The sequence below is a fragment of the Scardinius erythrophthalmus genome, assembly GCF_964197995.2.
Source record: "Scardinius erythrophthalmus genome assembly, chromosome: 16".
Taxonomy (NCBI): domain Eukaryota; kingdom Metazoa; phylum Chordata; class Actinopteri; order Cypriniformes; family Leuciscidae; genus Scardinius; species Scardinius erythrophthalmus.
The window spans coordinates 14578600-14595357 of NC_138236.1; the positions used below are offsets into that span (position 1 = coordinate 14578600).

The 16758-nt window shown below is 36.4% G+C and overlaps 1 protein-coding gene across 11 annotated transcripts in view; it reads left to right on the plus strand.

Annotated features, from left to right (window-relative positions):
• The window catches only part of ptk2ab (protein tyrosine kinase 2ab), a 65206-nt gene that overhangs the window by 16870 nt on the left and 31578 nt on the right, over positions 1-16758 (plus strand). For 6 of the 11 annotated variants that reach the window (XM_081387831.1, XM_081387832.1, XM_081387828.1 and 3 more), the window contains 12 exons: positions 2188-2414; positions 4704-4870; positions 8174-8261; positions 9193-9272; positions 9682-9744; positions 10689-10743; positions 12247-12387; positions 12692-12769; positions 12845-12943; positions 13037-13154; positions 14318-14357; positions 14659-14717. In XM_081387831.1, the coding sequence (XP_081243957.1) occupies positions 2220-2414; positions 4704-4870; positions 8174-8261; positions 9193-9272; positions 9682-9744; positions 10689-10743; positions 12247-12387; positions 12692-12769; positions 12845-12943; positions 13037-13154; positions 14318-14357; positions 14659-14717 (1183 nt within the window). In that variant the 5' untranslated portion in view covers positions 2188-2219. Of the gene's footprint in view, positions 1-2187; positions 2415-4703; positions 4871-8173; positions 8262-9192; positions 9273-9681; positions 9745-10688; positions 10744-12246; positions 12388-12691; positions 12770-12844; positions 12944-13036; positions 13155-14317; positions 14358-14658; positions 14718-15324; positions 15343-16758 lie in introns of all 11 variants that reach the window. The other 5 variants (XM_081387830.1, XM_081387829.1, XM_081387823.1 and 2 more) reach the window with 1 other exon arrangement.

A 16758-nucleotide genomic window follows, 5' to 3' on the forward strand; every position in this document is an offset into this window, starting at 1 on the left:
CAGTGTAAACACAGATTATTGTTTACAGATTATTATTTACTCCAGAAACTAACTTGACGGACACAGAAAACAGTGATAGATGGGCCTCTTAAAGGAGAACTCCGGTCAATTTTAACATTGAGCTAATTTTTTTTATAAATTTGGAGTGCTGTCAATACAGAAAACAATGACAAAAATCGGTGTTGCCTACACCGTGTTATCCTCTTTTTAAAATTTGCACCCTGTTGACTTCAATGGGGCAAGTTTTAAACCTGCTTTTAGCCTCTTAACATCCTTGATGTGTCATTACAAGTGCCCAGCCATGTGAGTGATTCCTTTAGAGTTAACACAGGTTAATCTGACTGCAGTAGATGTGAAAGATACGAATAAAAATTATGTTATTTCAGCCAGCGCACATACCTGTATTTACATCCTGTTTTCGGTCGAAGTCCATAGTAAATCGATTGTCGAGTTCACGCGCATGATAAACCTATGAACGTGAACTTGACAATCGACTACTGTGGACTTCGACCGAAAACAGGAAGAAAATACAGGTATGTGCGCTGGCTGAATTAACATCATTTTTATTAATATCTTTCACATCTACTGCAGTCAGATTAACCCGTGTTAACTCTAAAGGAATCACTCACATTGGCTGTGCACTTGTAATGACACATCAAGGATGTTAAGAAGCTAAAAGCAGGTTTAATACTTGCCCCATTGAAGTCAACAGGGTGCAAATTTTAAAAAGAGGATAACAAGGTGTAGGCAACACCGATTTTTGTCATTGTTTTCTGTATTGACAGCACTCCAAATTTACAAAAAAATGAGCTCAATGTTAAAATTGACCGGAGTTCTCCTTTAACCTTTACGCTAAGGAGAAAATCCAACACAACTTTGAGGGGACCAAGCCAAACATGATCATATATTTCTGCTCAGTTAGCGACATTGGATATCAACCAGACGGCATACACTAATAACTTTTCATTACTGTCTACTTTCTTTAACAGTTCTATCTAATAAAGTATTAGACAGGACTGTTAGACATATCGTAAACTAATGAACACGGAGAATGCGAGCACTGTGTGCACTCTGGCGTTCAAAAGCACCGTCAAAACAAAGGTCCACCGCGCCGTTAAAATAAAAATCACAACAAATTCAGATTTCCTACTAGCGGTGCGAAAACAACCAGGAAAACGTTCCTAGGGAAACTAAAATCGTTCCTAGTTCCTGCGGTGCGAACACGGCAAAATCCGGGTACTTATGCCAATAGTTCTAGGAACTATGAAAAGGTTCCTCCAGTGCGAAAGCCCCTATTATAATAATCAATTGTTCTGTAACGATAAAGGATTTAGACATGTTTCTTATAATAATAATTGTAACACTTTTCAATGTTAGTTCACATTAACAAATGTAGTTAACTAATGTTATTACACGGCTCTGTGGAATAGCCTACTTGATTCTGATTGATCAATAGCGCCATCCAACAGTATGTTATTCCCAGATAACAACCGCTCAAAACAGATAACGCAGGCTCATCCGGGTTACTGAAGTCAGCAGTGCTATACGCCTGCTAGGAACGTTTTTTTCTTCGTGGAAGTTTTGTGTTTGGTGAGAAAATAAAATATTAAAACTCAGTCGAATCAATATTTTGTGTAGTTATTTAATTATGCCATCCAGTATCGTGGACTCTTGTTTCATACAAATGCAGCTGCTGCCATTTTGTGACTATTGTTTTGTACACTGTTGGATTATTATTATGAGATACAAACAGGTACGATTTTAAAACGGTTTAATCTGAAATGAATATATCTTGTCCCCATAATTATTTGTGGCGAAATGCTGTTTAATAAGTGATATGAATGACTGTATACCATATGTCCGTTTAGTTTGAACTTGCTGCGCTGCAACTGCTCTCTCCGCGGAAGCTGTGCTTTTAAAGACCTAATAAAATATTTCAACTCCGATCAATATTTCGTGTCTAATTATTTACTTATGTGGCAAGTAGCCGTGTAATAAGCAGGATAATGTACCTCCAGCCGGTGGTTCTCTCAAAATAACCCCCTTCAGGCTGATCAAGATCCTCATCATCCTGTCGGGGGTTATTTTGAGAGAACCACCCGGCTGGATGTACATTATCCCTTACTTAACAAATGGGAATATTTCATTATTTATAAAAATATATATATATAACTTTGTTCTCTGCAGAATATGACAGACAGTTAGCACCCACCAAAGCCATGGCAGCGGCTTACCTGGACCCCAACCTGACCCATGCCCTGAACCAGGGGGTCAAGCCTCGCTTCAGCGCAGGGATGGAGCGGACGGCAGGGGCTCTGGAGCGCGTGCTCAGAGTCTTCCACTACTTCGAGAGCAGTAGTGAACCCTGCACCTGGTCCAGCAACATCCGACACGGGGACTCAACTGATGTCAGGGTGAGTCTGCAGATCGACTGGGTCACCCACTACTTTGTTCTCCAGGATACATAATACAGAACTTTTAGGGATGGCCATATCGTTTTCATCCAGGAGAGAGAAATGCAATATCATGGTCATATTGAGACTGATAATATTAGGGTACGGGTATTATATTACTATTTGGTAAAAACTGAAACTGAAATTGAAATTGTATACATTATATTATGTTATTTAGTGCTGTAGGAATCTTGAATCTAGGTAAAAAATAAACTATATATGCAACTAAAATGTTAAAAATGTATTATATAACATTAACTGCCATTTATAAAATAAGTATTATTCATTGTTAATTTGCTTTTTACACTAGTTTCACACATACACACAGATCAAGGCGTTTTTTTTTTATTCTTTGATGCGACACCACAGCTCATGCTCCCAGTGTGAATGCTGTAATCAGTTAATGTGAGTGTATGTGATGTGAATCTGGTGTTATGCTTGCTCAAGGTAATCGGCCAATTGTTGTGTGCAAGAATGCCGGATCTACAGAGAACAGTCAAATAAATGCAAATATGCATGCATAGAATGTATGTCGACTGTAGAGAACATGTCATGAAAACAAAGCCAAGATATTTGAGAAAAGTGGGAAATCCTGGCTGGATGATTTAATTTCCATGTCTGGAAAAAAGAGGACGTATGGTCACCCTGTCGTCGAATTCTGTATGTGAGCTTTTATTATTATTATTATTATCATTATTATCATTATTATTTTCTTTTGCTTTAAAAAACATTGCAAAAACATTATATAGATTAATTTCAGCCATCATGTTGGTTCTCATCCATAACATAAAAATAATCCATATTAAGATAAGTAAGAGACACCATTGTTAGGCATGGCCATTAGAAAATAAATGTTATTGGTATCAGGCAATAATTTTTTATTATTCAATAATATTATTTTTCTTTCCAAAACTAGCAGTAGAATTACAGTCATATTGTCATTATTAAATGCAAACAGACAATAGATAGGTCATCATATTAGCTTTGGTAAATCAGTAATTATTGGTTACATGCTTTCCTTATTGTTAAGAGGACTATTTTCAGTGACTGAAATTGAGTTCTAAATTGTGTATTTGTGATGTTTAATTGTTGTTTTTGAACTTAGTAGAAGTCTTATTAAATGGATAGTTCACCCAGAAATGAAAGTTCTGGCATCATTTACTCACTCTAATGACGTTCCAAACCCGTAAGACTTTTGTTCATCTCTGGAACACAAATGAAGCTCTTTTTAATGAAATCTGAGAGATTTGTGTCCCTGCATTGACAGTCTACACAACTACCATTTTGACGCTTCAAAAAGCTCATAAAGAGATCGTAAAACGCATCCATATGTATCGAGCGGTTTAGTCTGAATACTGATTGATACATCTTATTGATGCATTAGTTTTATTGATACTGACACCACAAACATTCCTGTAAGACTAAAGATGATACTTCCTCTGAGCTTCATGCTTTTCAGCATTATTCAGAATACAGCTCTCCGTGGCCTAGAACACCCGTGGTAAAACCCCCTCAGACAATGGCATGCTACTCTAAATTATTTAATGAGGTTGGTTTTTGAAGCCAAGTAGCCGTTGTTACTTCAAAGCGTATTGTCCCGCTTTCATCCCTCACACATCCGCTATCGTCCCAGTTTTATGCAGGTTTACATCTGATGCTCTTTAGTCGTATCTGGTCTGAACCTCATCCAAACCTGGCCCACACTAAATGATCAGATGTAATCTGTGGGAGTTTATTCAGGTGGTTTTAGTGTGATAAAGCCCTGTGATTTATCCGTGTTTTCCCATTTTTAAAATCGTATTTGTTTTTTTTAGACATGCTACATCATGTAGTCCGATGTCTGTAAGGAAATTGAAAAGATAATGGCCATGAAATATAATTCATCACACACTAATGTGGCTTATCAGTTCTTTCCTCATGGCTCATGCATTTTGCAATTTGCATAATAAATTAAATAACAGTTTTTCCATCCTGTTAGACATCATATATTATGCTACAGCAGACTCTTGAACATCCTGCTCTTTCTTGGTCTCATCTATCTCCTCTCGCACAATCCCACAGAACCAAAGAACTTACTGACCCCTTAATATGACACATTGATCAAAGAAAGATTCAACTGAAACTCTTCTGGCTTTGAACCGTTTCCTTCAGAATATTCTCTCAGATTCACTGAGATGTGTCCTGCTTTGAATATTTTAGAAACTCTATAGGGTACTATACGTTGTCACCAAATTGTTGTGTGTTTTTCAGGGCATTATACAGAAGATCGTGGACATCCATAAGGTGAGGTGTGTGTCCTGCTTTGGTCTGCGCCTTTGCCAGCTGAGAACAGGTGAAGTTCATTGGCTCCACCCCGACATGGGCGTGTCTCATGTGAGAGAGCGGTACGAGCACAGCCATCCTCAGGACGACTGGAGGTGAGTCACTGTTTTAATGCCAATATCATAACCATAAAAGTAATATTATGACTCGGGAAACATGGCCATTGATCTGTTTCCCCTTCTCAGTGGCTGCCATGTTGAGATCATATGACGAGCTGAGTCGTGTAGTTCTACTCAGTTAATACAATTACAGTTCATGACAGGTCCATCTGTTTTTCAACCAATGACAAACAGGGAGTGTTCAGAAGTTTGAGGTCAAACTGGGGTCACATGTTTTTGTAACATTATAAATGTCTGTATACGGTCGCGTTTTATCCTTGCTTAATAAAAGTATTAATTTATTTAAAAAAAAAGATCTTCCTGACCCCAAAGTTTTGAATGGTAATGTATTTGAAAATAATGATTATTTGAATTTTAATTTAATTTGGTGAAACTAGTAGGGCATAAATTAGTTGGCCAATATTTGTCCATTTTGTGATTATCATAATTTTTTGTGTAAAATAATATAGTATAATAATATAGACAATAGTATATATTGTCTGTGCGCGTGCGTTTGTGTGAACAAATATGTATTCTTGTTTTTTTTCCATTTCATTTGCTGGTTTCAGAAAGAAATTGTAAATACTGTATGTCAACATTATAGTGGCCACCTTACTTTTTAGATATCAGTTTTAACATTGGCCTTTGAAAAATGTGTATTTTAAATGTGAATGTTTTTTACTTTTTACTATTTTACTTTGAGTATGCTCTCATCAACAAACATGTTTTTCATATGCTCTTAAAAATAAAAGAAAGCAGAACTGTGTGCGTTCTGCAAAGGAAGTAACCACAAGCTTTAGATTCTGAAAGGTCTATGTTGCCGCACAGGGGCTTCGTAAAGTGTGCCATCACTTTCTGTAATCTTTCCCCGGACTGCTTTATGTTTCTGTCTACAATACAATCAAAACACCTCTAACATCTCTGAGAGATGGCACATCGTTGACATCTGACACCACTGTGGTGCTGTGGCACATTATTAACTATTATATTATAATTATAATTTTTTTTTTTTTAGGGCTATTGAATGAAAGATGATGGTTCAAGCCTAAGACCAGTCGGGAATGTGTTAAATTATGCAAACCTTCCCTTGTTTCATTGTACATTCCAAAATCTTTAAATCCAATACGTACTTTGAATAGGGTCGTGCCTGTTTTTTGAGGATGACGCTGCATATCGCTCTGTTGTAAAGAATTCTCGGAGTGAATATGCTGTTCATGTTTAGAGGATGAAAGAATAATATAATGGCTTAAGTATAATTCATTCAGTGGGGGTGGATAATTCTGCATCAAACTGAGGTTGACCCAGTGGGCGGAGCTTCAGAATGAATGTGGCTAGTCGTAGTGAGTTTTATCTTAATGAAGCTAAATAAAGCAGTCCCTGCTTAATTGCTCTATTGTTTATATTCCATTCACGCAGCCTGAGGCTTGTTTCAACCATCTTCTTTCTTCAACCGTTCATTATGTATGAATGGGCTTTTTATGCATTTACGGGGAAGTCCGCGGTTCAAAGGATGAGCTGGATTCTGTTCGCCCTCCAGCATGTCTTTATAATGAAAAACAGAGCTCTGATAATAAATTCAGCATTTGCTTTAAAGCAAGACATTTTACCCTCTGCAAATGCACATCAGCAGGTTAAATTCCTCCTTTTTACTTTCTGAAGAAATGGAAAAGAAACAGACTTGCAGTCTATCTCTTGTTTTTCAGGGTCTATGATCGTGTTTCCCATATGGAAAAATATTATTCACCACAGCTGAAATTACAGTGATAAACTGATCTAAACCAGAACTCCAAACTGGTTCTATTTTAATAATAATACTTTTTTATTGGTGGGAAGCTGTGCTAGTACATGTAGAAGAATGTTTCTATGCTGATTGGCCTGATTGTAAAGGGACAAAATTTCTACAATGTTTATGATATCGACGCTGAGGCAAAAACACTATTGTTACACAAATGAATGAATTTTGCACTACTAGAAATGTTTAATTACCCTAAAACACACTTTTATATTGTATTACACAAATAGTGTGTGTGTAAAATATAAGTAAAATGCAATGTACATTCACACATTTTCATTTTATGTGTACATTTCTGACATTTGTTTTCAGTATATGTTCATAATTTATTATTAATTCGTTTTTATTTACTTAAAATTTGGTTTCCTACACTTGTGATATTATGCAAAATGCTGAAGCATATGCACTAAACTAAAAGGGTTGGTTCACCCAAAAATGAAATTTCTGTCATTGATTACGAACCCTCATGTCGCTTCAAACCCGTAAGACCTTCGTTCAGTATCGGAACACAAATGAGGATATTTTTGATGAAATTCGAGAGGTTCCGAACCAGCCATAGGCAGCAACGTCACTGCAACTTTCAAGGCCCAGAAAGGTGGTAAAGACATCGTTAAAATAGACCATGTGACTACAGTGGTTCAACCTTAATGTTATGAAGTGACGAGAATACTTTTTGTGCTCAAAAAAACAAACAAAAATAACAACTTTATTTAATCATTTCTTCCCTTCCCTCTTCGAATCATGTAGCTTATAAGGAATCAAGAATAAAGTCAAATGAGGCTTTTTGAACAAAGTGACAGAATCTGTTGCTGTTCTTCCAGATCCAAACGTTCACAAATTTCCCGCACAAAAGAGCCCAAGCCTACAGATAAAGTGCATACCGTCTTTGTCAGCACAGATTATTTCCACAATGCATTTTAAAACTATTTGAAACTCATTCTGTCTTGATGTTCTGTGCGTCATATCTGAGGCAGATGGCAGCAGGATCCAGGTACATCATCCCCAGCCGATTTAGAGAACATGATTGTTTTGAACGTGTGAGGCAGGTGCCGCAGCATTCTGGCTCGTTCTCAGGTAGAGAGATGTGTTGAACTAATTTAGTGTAATTGAGAGCAGACAGTGAGCCAGCTGTGAGAGAACAGGGTTTGATTTTACCTCCCAGACAGACAGCTGCTGAGACCAGCCACTGATACCACAGTAATTGTGTTGTCTGGCAGACTTTAGAAGATCATGTCTCACCGGCATCTCTAATCAGTCACATATGTGAGAGGGAAGATGAGTAAACCGCTCCCAACCATCATCACTGTTAAGGATTCAAGACACACAGTAAAGATGTTCAACCTGAGGGCTTCATTTTCTAAAGCATCTGTTGTGATTGGTCTGGCTGTGTGACGGCTGCCAGTCATTGATGATTATTTTGAGGTTTATGCTGAGACTTCAGATAGAGCTGACAGCATGTGCTTTTTGTTATTAGATCGTTTCTTTAATTCTCTCTCTTCTCTCTCCAGATATGAGCTACGGATTCGATACTTGCCTAAAGGATTTTTAAACCAGTTTACTGAGGACCAGCCAACTCTTAACTACTTTTATCATCAGGTGATTGTTTAATTTGGCAGCCTGTGTACTGCTAGCAAACCTTTTGTTAATGATTCACCCCAAAATCAAAAAAGGTTGAAATTATACTATATTGCAGGCTTCATTGTCTTAATACAATTATAATGTAAAACTAAGTACTCCCACTCTCCAAGTACACTCCCAATTCTCAGTAAGGAATTGCAAAATAATAATAATAAACAGTGTTTTAGTGTTATTTGTTGTACAGCTTTTAATTTATGTGGATTGTAATTTCAAAAAAGAGAATTATATTATAGATGTTTTTGCAAAAATGAGAATCATAATTGTCATGATAAAAATGTCACAATGCAGAAATGTAATGGTCCTACAATAGGTATATTTTTCTTTATCCCAATTTTTTGTGTATTTTCTATTTAATTTATTTGTTTTGGGGTGAAATATATATTTTCATGATATTTTCACCCACATTGAGTGATTGAGTGGTGGTTTAGTGTTCAAGGCTCAGGGGCCATAACTGGTTTGATCACTGCCAGGTTACAAAGATCAAACCATGAGCTCACAAACATCATTGTAAAACGCTTAAATGACAAGTGACTGGCCTTCGTATGTGAAAGTTGCACAAACCAATTCCACCTGGTCCTTGTGTGATGATCTATACAAGTGAAATGAAGACAAACGAATTACAAATAGCTTGAATTGAGAGGAAAGTACTGCTACATCAGTTATCAACCTTCATTATTTTTTTCATGAATAGCAAATTAGCTCTGTATTATTGTGTTTCTTGGAAATTGAAACTCATCATTGTCTTATTTTTTATTTATTTGACATGCAATATCGGTCTGCTGAGGAGGAGTGATATTAGAAATTCTGTCATCATCCATCCTGTTCAGTCCGTATCACCTTGTGTCTTTCTCCTTGCCTTGTCTAGACTAATATTTCTCTGTATGCCCAGGTGAAAAGTGATTACATGATGGCGATTGCCGATCAAGTTGATCAAGAAATAGCACTTAAACTAGGCTGCATTGAAATCAGGTATGTGCACAACTGTTTTTAACATAATAATAGGAATATGTTTCTTGGGCATCATGTGACACTGAAGACTGGACACAGAAAACTGAAAATTCAGCTTCACCATCACAGGAATAAATATTAAAATATAATGAAATAGAAAAGAGTTATTTCAAATTGTAATAACATTTTACAATATTACTGTTGTTCAGTATTTTTTAAATGTATAAAAATAAAATAAAATCTATATTTACACTGTATTATCAAATTAATGCAGAGTTAATAAGCATAAGAGGCTTCTTTCAAAAAACGGTTAAAAAAAAATTACCAACCCCAAACTTTTGAATGGTAGTGTAAATTTAAGTGTTTTCCAATGACTTTTATCAACTAAGGATTGAATTCAGACAAATCACTTTCCTCTTCTCTGTTCCAGGAGGTTTTTCAGGGACATGCGTGGTAACGCCCTGGATAAGAAATCAAATTATGAATTATTAGAGTAAGTACTGCTGTCTATGTTTAGATCATTCATATCCAGTTCTAACCTTGTGCCCGTATTTAATTGCGTGATGCATCTTCAGACAGAATCCGTTTTTATTGAACTTGAGAAATTTTGGTCCAGTTAGCTTTGATGTTGGTGATTTCTGCATCAGGTAGTTGAGAGAAAGTTAAAAATAAACTGTTCACTGTTTTGCGAGAAATAAAGTCGACATTTGTGGAATTCATAAGTTCTTCCTGTTCTCCTCGTCCTTCTTCAGAGGTCCGGCTGGTCGTGTCTGTTGGGAAGAGACGCGAGCGGTCAACCGGACAGGAAGAGAAATTGGGAGAAATAGAATTACAATTGTGAGATATACAGGAGCAATTTGAAGAAATATTCACTGTTGTGAGATAAACTTGCAATTACCAAAAATGGGCTTCCGCAGGGAAACTTGGTATGACACCACAAAATGAAATGGCTAGCAAAATGTAGTACTGATGGTTGCTGTCACTATTAACTTATTAAATTCTGATCAGTTCTCAATTACTCATATTATCATATAGAGCACTGTTACCTGATGTAATGCTGTGTATTTCAAAACAAGCTCATATTAGACTGAAAGGAGTACTCTAGGTCTTTGAACCATTAGAGGATTTCTCTCCATCTCTTTTTCTTTCAGATTGTGTGTATATGGGTCAGAATATCTAGTCCGTGTTGCATGGCCCTCTGAAACCCGTCTGATCTATTTTGAGTAGAGTATAATTGATCTCTGCGCATCTCTTGCAGTGGTGCAGCGGCTCCATTACTTAAGTGTTTACACCGGAAGAGACAATAACCTCTACCAATGGTTCAGCCTCAAACAAGTTGCTGTCTCATTTTTTTGTGTTTTTATCCCAAAAACTGATCTGAGGTTTTACTTTCTTTGAAAACTGAAGTCAGTGTCTTTCTGTATTCTCTCCCTGCAGGAAGGACGTTGGTCTACGGAGATTCTTTCCAAAGAGTTTATTAGATTCGGTAAAGGTAAGACATTTCTGATGCTCCTGCGATGACTTCCTCAAAACGATGGTTGTCTTGATTTACTGAATGTGAGAAAATGCTATTGTTCAGGCAAAATCAATGTTATTACCTACCTGGCTCCTTCTGCGGTCTCACACCCCTGAGATGATTTGGCCCAGTTCTGTTCTCTCTCTCTCGCTCTCTCTCTCTGAAGAAGCCACTGAAGGGAACCGTTCTAATGAAATGCAGTTTGCCACAGAGCCAGTTTCCTTTTCCACCTGACCTACCTAGTCCGTTTCAGTCTTCAGTATGCTGTGGCATGATGTCTACTGTTATTTTAGATGCTTGTACGGCATTATTCTTTGAAAAATTCATTGCCACGCGTTTACATTTTTAAAAGAATTACTTAAATTAAATTACAAATTAATTTAATTTTTTTTTCCATTTATAATTTTTTTTCTATTAATAAAAGGTAATATATGTATGTGTTTTCTTTTATTTTTACATATGTAAAAAAATTGAAAGACAAAGAATATTTTAACATCCGAAAATTATGCAGTTCACATTTATATTTTTGCAGTTAAATCTTCTGTGCTTCTTATTTTTAATTACTGCTCATTGAATAATTGAGATTGTAGACTAAATTGCAATCCTGTGTGCGTTTAAAAATTGAGGTTGAGAATGGGAATAGCGTTTGTGTCCCCTAAGGGATTTCCCTTTTCTTTGTTAAAGGGGATTTTCTGCATATTTTGTGGCTTTCGCTCTCCTCTGCTCTTCCTTTTTTCATAGTTTACATTCTACCCCAAAGCAGCCCAAAATCGCGCCTTTTCATTGGTTGCCATGGAAACCCAATCCCATGTCAAGAGGGAAGAGAGAATTACCGACCAGTTTTGAGGATCTTTAGATTTTTCAAACATTCTGCATCCCATATGGAGAGGACCCTGATTCTAATTGGCTATTTATCATGTCTAAATAATGAATACTTTTTGATAGTGTTTGCATAATTTGACACACAGCTTGTTTACACCATTAAAGATTCATTTGAAAGCTATTAGGAAACTGTTTAAATTTGGATTATAAGACCCCCTATTGAGATAGCTGTCATTATTCTACGGAGACGGTTTTATTTTAGCGATTTCCTTGGCTATGGTCTTTAGTCTTGTATTGTGCCATCAAAATGATTGACATTCTCTCTGAAGAAATATTCATTTAGAAAATTCAGTTATGAACGCCTTTTCCTTTTAAAAGATTCAAATGTCCCAGTTTGTTGAAATAAGGTTCTTGTTGTCTTAACACCTAGAGGTGAAGTGTGTAATTTTTGCACCAAACAATTAGTCCCGTCCCAAATGGACTCCATTGGTTGAGCCAGAGGAAACAGTGTTTCACAGTTTACAATCTTTCTAAGTCACGAGTTGTCGATGCATATTAAACTCGGATAGGAAAAAGTCTTTAAAAAAATAAAAACCTTTAAGGGATTGTAAGTAATAGCTTAATTTGATTACAAGTAATTGTCTTTTGTCTTTTCAGGCTAAATCCCTGCGGAAACTGATCCAACAGACGTTCAAACAATTCGCCAATCTGAACGATGAGCAGTGTATCCTCAAATTCTTTGAGATCCTGTCCCCTATATACAGATTTGATAAGGAGTGTTTTAAATGTGCTCTCGGGGTGAGTTGAGTTTAGATGTTAATTAATTCAATTCATTAAAATAAAGCCACAAGTTGTCTAATAACTCTCTTGATTTATTATTTCTTTCTTGATGGTGATGTAATGGTCTGTAGTGCCCTCTGTTGGCTAAAAGATGAATGTCATCTCCAAATGGTCATCATTTTTTTTTGTTTTTTAATTTAAATGGATACAGCCTTTAATCATTCGTCAATGTGATGGGAAAATAATGTTGCATTGTATTTATTAGTTTGTTTGTGTTTCATGAAGTGTTTGAGTTGAATGTGTCTGCTGTTGTGTGTGATAGTCGAGCTGGGTGATATCAGTGGAGTTGGCCATCGGACCAGAGGAAGGCATCAGTTACTTGACTGACAAAGGCTCAAACGTAAGTCCTGTGGATAGGGGAATGAACTGATAGACATCTGTACAGTGTTTATTAAGTCTCTATCTCTTTGTGTAGCCAACACACCTCGCCAACTTCACGCAAGTCAAGAGTATTCAGTTTGAGGAGCGAGAGAGGAAGGGAATGCTGCAGTTAGATGTGGCTAGAGCACCTGAGGTAACACCCACACATTTTTCAATGTATTATTTTGTCTTATATGTGGTTTTTGTACATGGATATAATGGTACAGTGTTCTTGTGCATTTCTCAGCCTCTGACGGTGACAACTACAACACTGAACACTGCAGAGAACATGGCCGATCTCATTGACGGCTACTGTAGACTTGTTAACGGAAGTTCCTCATCGTTTATTGTCCGTGTACAGAAAGGTGAGAACACAAACACATACATATAGACACAAATACAGATCTCAGACAAAATAAGATACTCTACTGTTCAAAAGTTTTTGATTTAAAAAAAAAAAAAAAAAAGTTAAATTTGTTAACTTTAGTGCATTAACTAACGATGAACAATACACTTTTACAGAATGTATTATCCTTTGTTAGTTAATAAAAAATGTCATGTTCATGCTAGTTCGCAGTGCATTTAGCTAATGTTAGCAGATACAACTTTCCATCTTAAATGTATTAGTGAATGTTGAGATTAATATTCACTAAGATTAATAAATGCTGTGTTGTTCATTGTTAGTTCATGTTAACAAATGAAACCTTATTGTAAAGTGTTACCGAAATGAATGCTTTTAGTCAGCAAGGACACATTATATTGATCAAAATTATATATATTTTTTATATTTAAAATAAATGCTGTTTTTATGTCTATTCATCAAAACAGTCCTGATTTTTTTTTATCACGTTTTCACAAAAATGCAACGTGATGCAGCGCAATGTTTTTAACATTGGTGATAATAAGAAATGTTTCTTGAGCACCAAATCAGCATATCTGAATGATTTCTGAAGGATCATGTGACACTGAAGACTGGAGTAATGATGCTGAAAATGTATTACATTTTAGCTATTTTAAATTGTAATAATATTAACACAATCCTACTGTATTTACTGTATTTTAATAAAAAAAAATGCAGCACAGGTGAGAGACTTCTTTCAAAAACGCATAAAGAAATCTCAAGAAATTTCGACCCCAAACATTTGAACTGTATATATGTTTTATGCAAAACAACATATTTTCCTAGTTGGAGGTCTGCTAAAAATAAAGCTAAAACAAAATCTTGACAAATTAACTGACCTTACTAATAGATGCGCATCTGTTACTAGCATGTTCACTCATTAATTATCACATAAACTTCACTGGATTCACTTCCATTGTCACTCCTCATTTGCATAAAACACAGCTATTGCACATTTCCAGTGGTCATTGTTGCTCATGTCTCCTCAAATCATCAAATAAACTCTGATGATGATAAAATCATCAAATCATCAAAGAAAATGAAAATTATATTAATACTCATTTTTTTTTTTATTATTTCTGTTTTAGTTTTCACATTTAAATTTTATTTGTCAATGTTTGTCAACAGAAGGAGAGAGAGCCCTTCCATCTATCCCAAAGGCTCCAAGGTAAGTTTATACTCACAGTTTTTCATTAGATAGACTCAGCTCCTCTTACACACTCTGTTCTTGCTCCTTTGGCCTCTTTGGCTCAGACATGTGGAATCTCTCAGTGTACCCTCAACTAATGTGACGCGCAGCCCAGCTCCCATTAATGTGACTGTGGTAGTGCCCATCTGTTATGTCATCCTCCCTGCACATGCTAATGGAACAGACCGGCACAGTGGCTTCAGTGTAGAAAAGGTCATTCAGTGATTTAAGTTTGATTGAGAATGTACATGATTCATCTTCTTCAACCTCTGTCACACAGATCAGCAAACCATGAGAAACGGTTGCAAGGAGTCAAGGCCAAAGCAATCTCCATTTCAGGTAAGACCTCGCATTTTCATTGATAATGAGTTTAATCCATAACTAATTCCAGCCATGTTCTGGCTGGTGTTTTCTGGAAAGCCTGTTGAGATCTCATTAATTTTAAGTTGTTCGAGTTTAAATGAATGTGGTCGAGTCTGTTGCTCTGTATCTAAAACTCCTCCAAACCCTACTTTCTAAACCTTCTCCAACTTACTTTTGTGTGTAGAATGTCCCCACAAGGATGGGGACCCGAAGTCACCTAAATTACAGTGGTCAATGTTCCTCACAAGGAAAATGGCTTAATAAACACTAAATAATGTCTTAATGTGAGTTTTATGGGAAAGAAAGTGTCATTGTCTCAGTGGAAGAACAATAGAGATCACTAGGAAGTCCCTCACCATGAATAGTGGATGTGTATTTAATATAATCTAAAGCTTTTTTCAAGAACTTCCTCTTGCTGATAATGGTTTGGGGCTTTGTTTTATTGCATTGTGTAACAGCCATGAAATACTCTTTTGTGCTGTTGCCTCTCCTTCTATCTGTTATGATAAAGACATTAATCTAATGCTTTCTCTTTCTCTCTGTCTTTCTTCTTAAATCTTTTGCATGCTGATTGGATCCACAGATGATATTGGTGGGGATGGTAAAGTCCAATTTTGTCTTGAGTCTTATGAGTCATCTTGATCAGCGTGATTTTGCTGACCAAAAAATTTGAATATGTCAATGATTCTAATGCGCATTTAAGTTTCCCATAGACTTTCAATGCACTAGTTTTAGAATATAGAATATTTGAGAATATAAATTTAAAATATATTATCAATTTAAACTTCAGTAGCTATAAAAAGAAAAAGAAAAAAAGAAATGATTAATTTTAGGGCTGGGTTTCGAATCAAATTTCAAGAATCGATTCAATTCCGATTCTCAAGATCTTGAATCGATTATCATTATTCGATTCGATTCGATCCGATTCGATCCGATCCGATCTTCGAGATTTAGATAATGGTTTTTGAAAAAAGCATTTTTTTCCAGCTGTTACCTGAATTACAGGACTGTAGTTATGCAACATATTGATACTATTATTATAGACATTCAACTGCAAATTAATGGAGTATTGGTGGTTGTAAAGAACAATCCCCCTTCCAGAGTGTTGATACAACTGCTTTCACAAACTTGCACTGGTGTAGACGACCGAGGACGCAGAGGTATATCAGCACCAGTAGACCGATTATTTAGACGCGAACCTGATGTATTATTAAAAATGACATTAAGAATTTTCCAAAAAGCTGCTATAGTTCAGATGCAAATGCACCTTTATTTTTTATTTTAATGATCAACATTTAGAACACATTTGTTCTAAGCCAGTGCAAATGTAAACAAATTGTTGGTTACTGGCTTCACAGTAAACAGAGTAGAGATGCGCGGATGGGCTATTACTTCAACCGCATCACAAAACTCATCCGTCCGCAGTCTCCGCACCATCGTTTTTGACCAATTTTCAAAACCGCACCCGCCCGCCATCCACTTAATGTATGCATACATAACATTTTTTATTTGATTGGTTAACCGCCCGCCACCCATCCGAATTTAATTAAAATATAATTTTTCGTCACGACATCCGCCCGATCCACGGTTTATCCGCGGAGTCCGCGGCTGTAACCGCCAACCGCGCATCTCTACACAGAATGTAAATAAAATTTGAACTTACAAAACCTTTAGAAAACCTTTGCTTTTGTCAAGCTCGTTCTCTGCATTGCTTCTGAACCCGAAATGGTGTCAGATCGCAGCTTTGAGCGTTTCTGGAGTTTTCAAAGCAACCGCATGCTTAACGTTACTGACGTTGTTTTAATGTCCTTCCACCTCGCGCGCATGCGTGAATTCAATGACGCAGCAAGTTAAAGTTCACGGGGAAAATCGATCCTCTGAGTTACGGATCGATCTTTAGAAATTAATATGAAAATCGATTCAGAATCGGTGAATCGATTTTTTCAACACAGCCCTAATTAATTTGCGCCATCACTTTTAAATGTTCAAAAAAAAGTCTACATAGCATTTTTCTTAT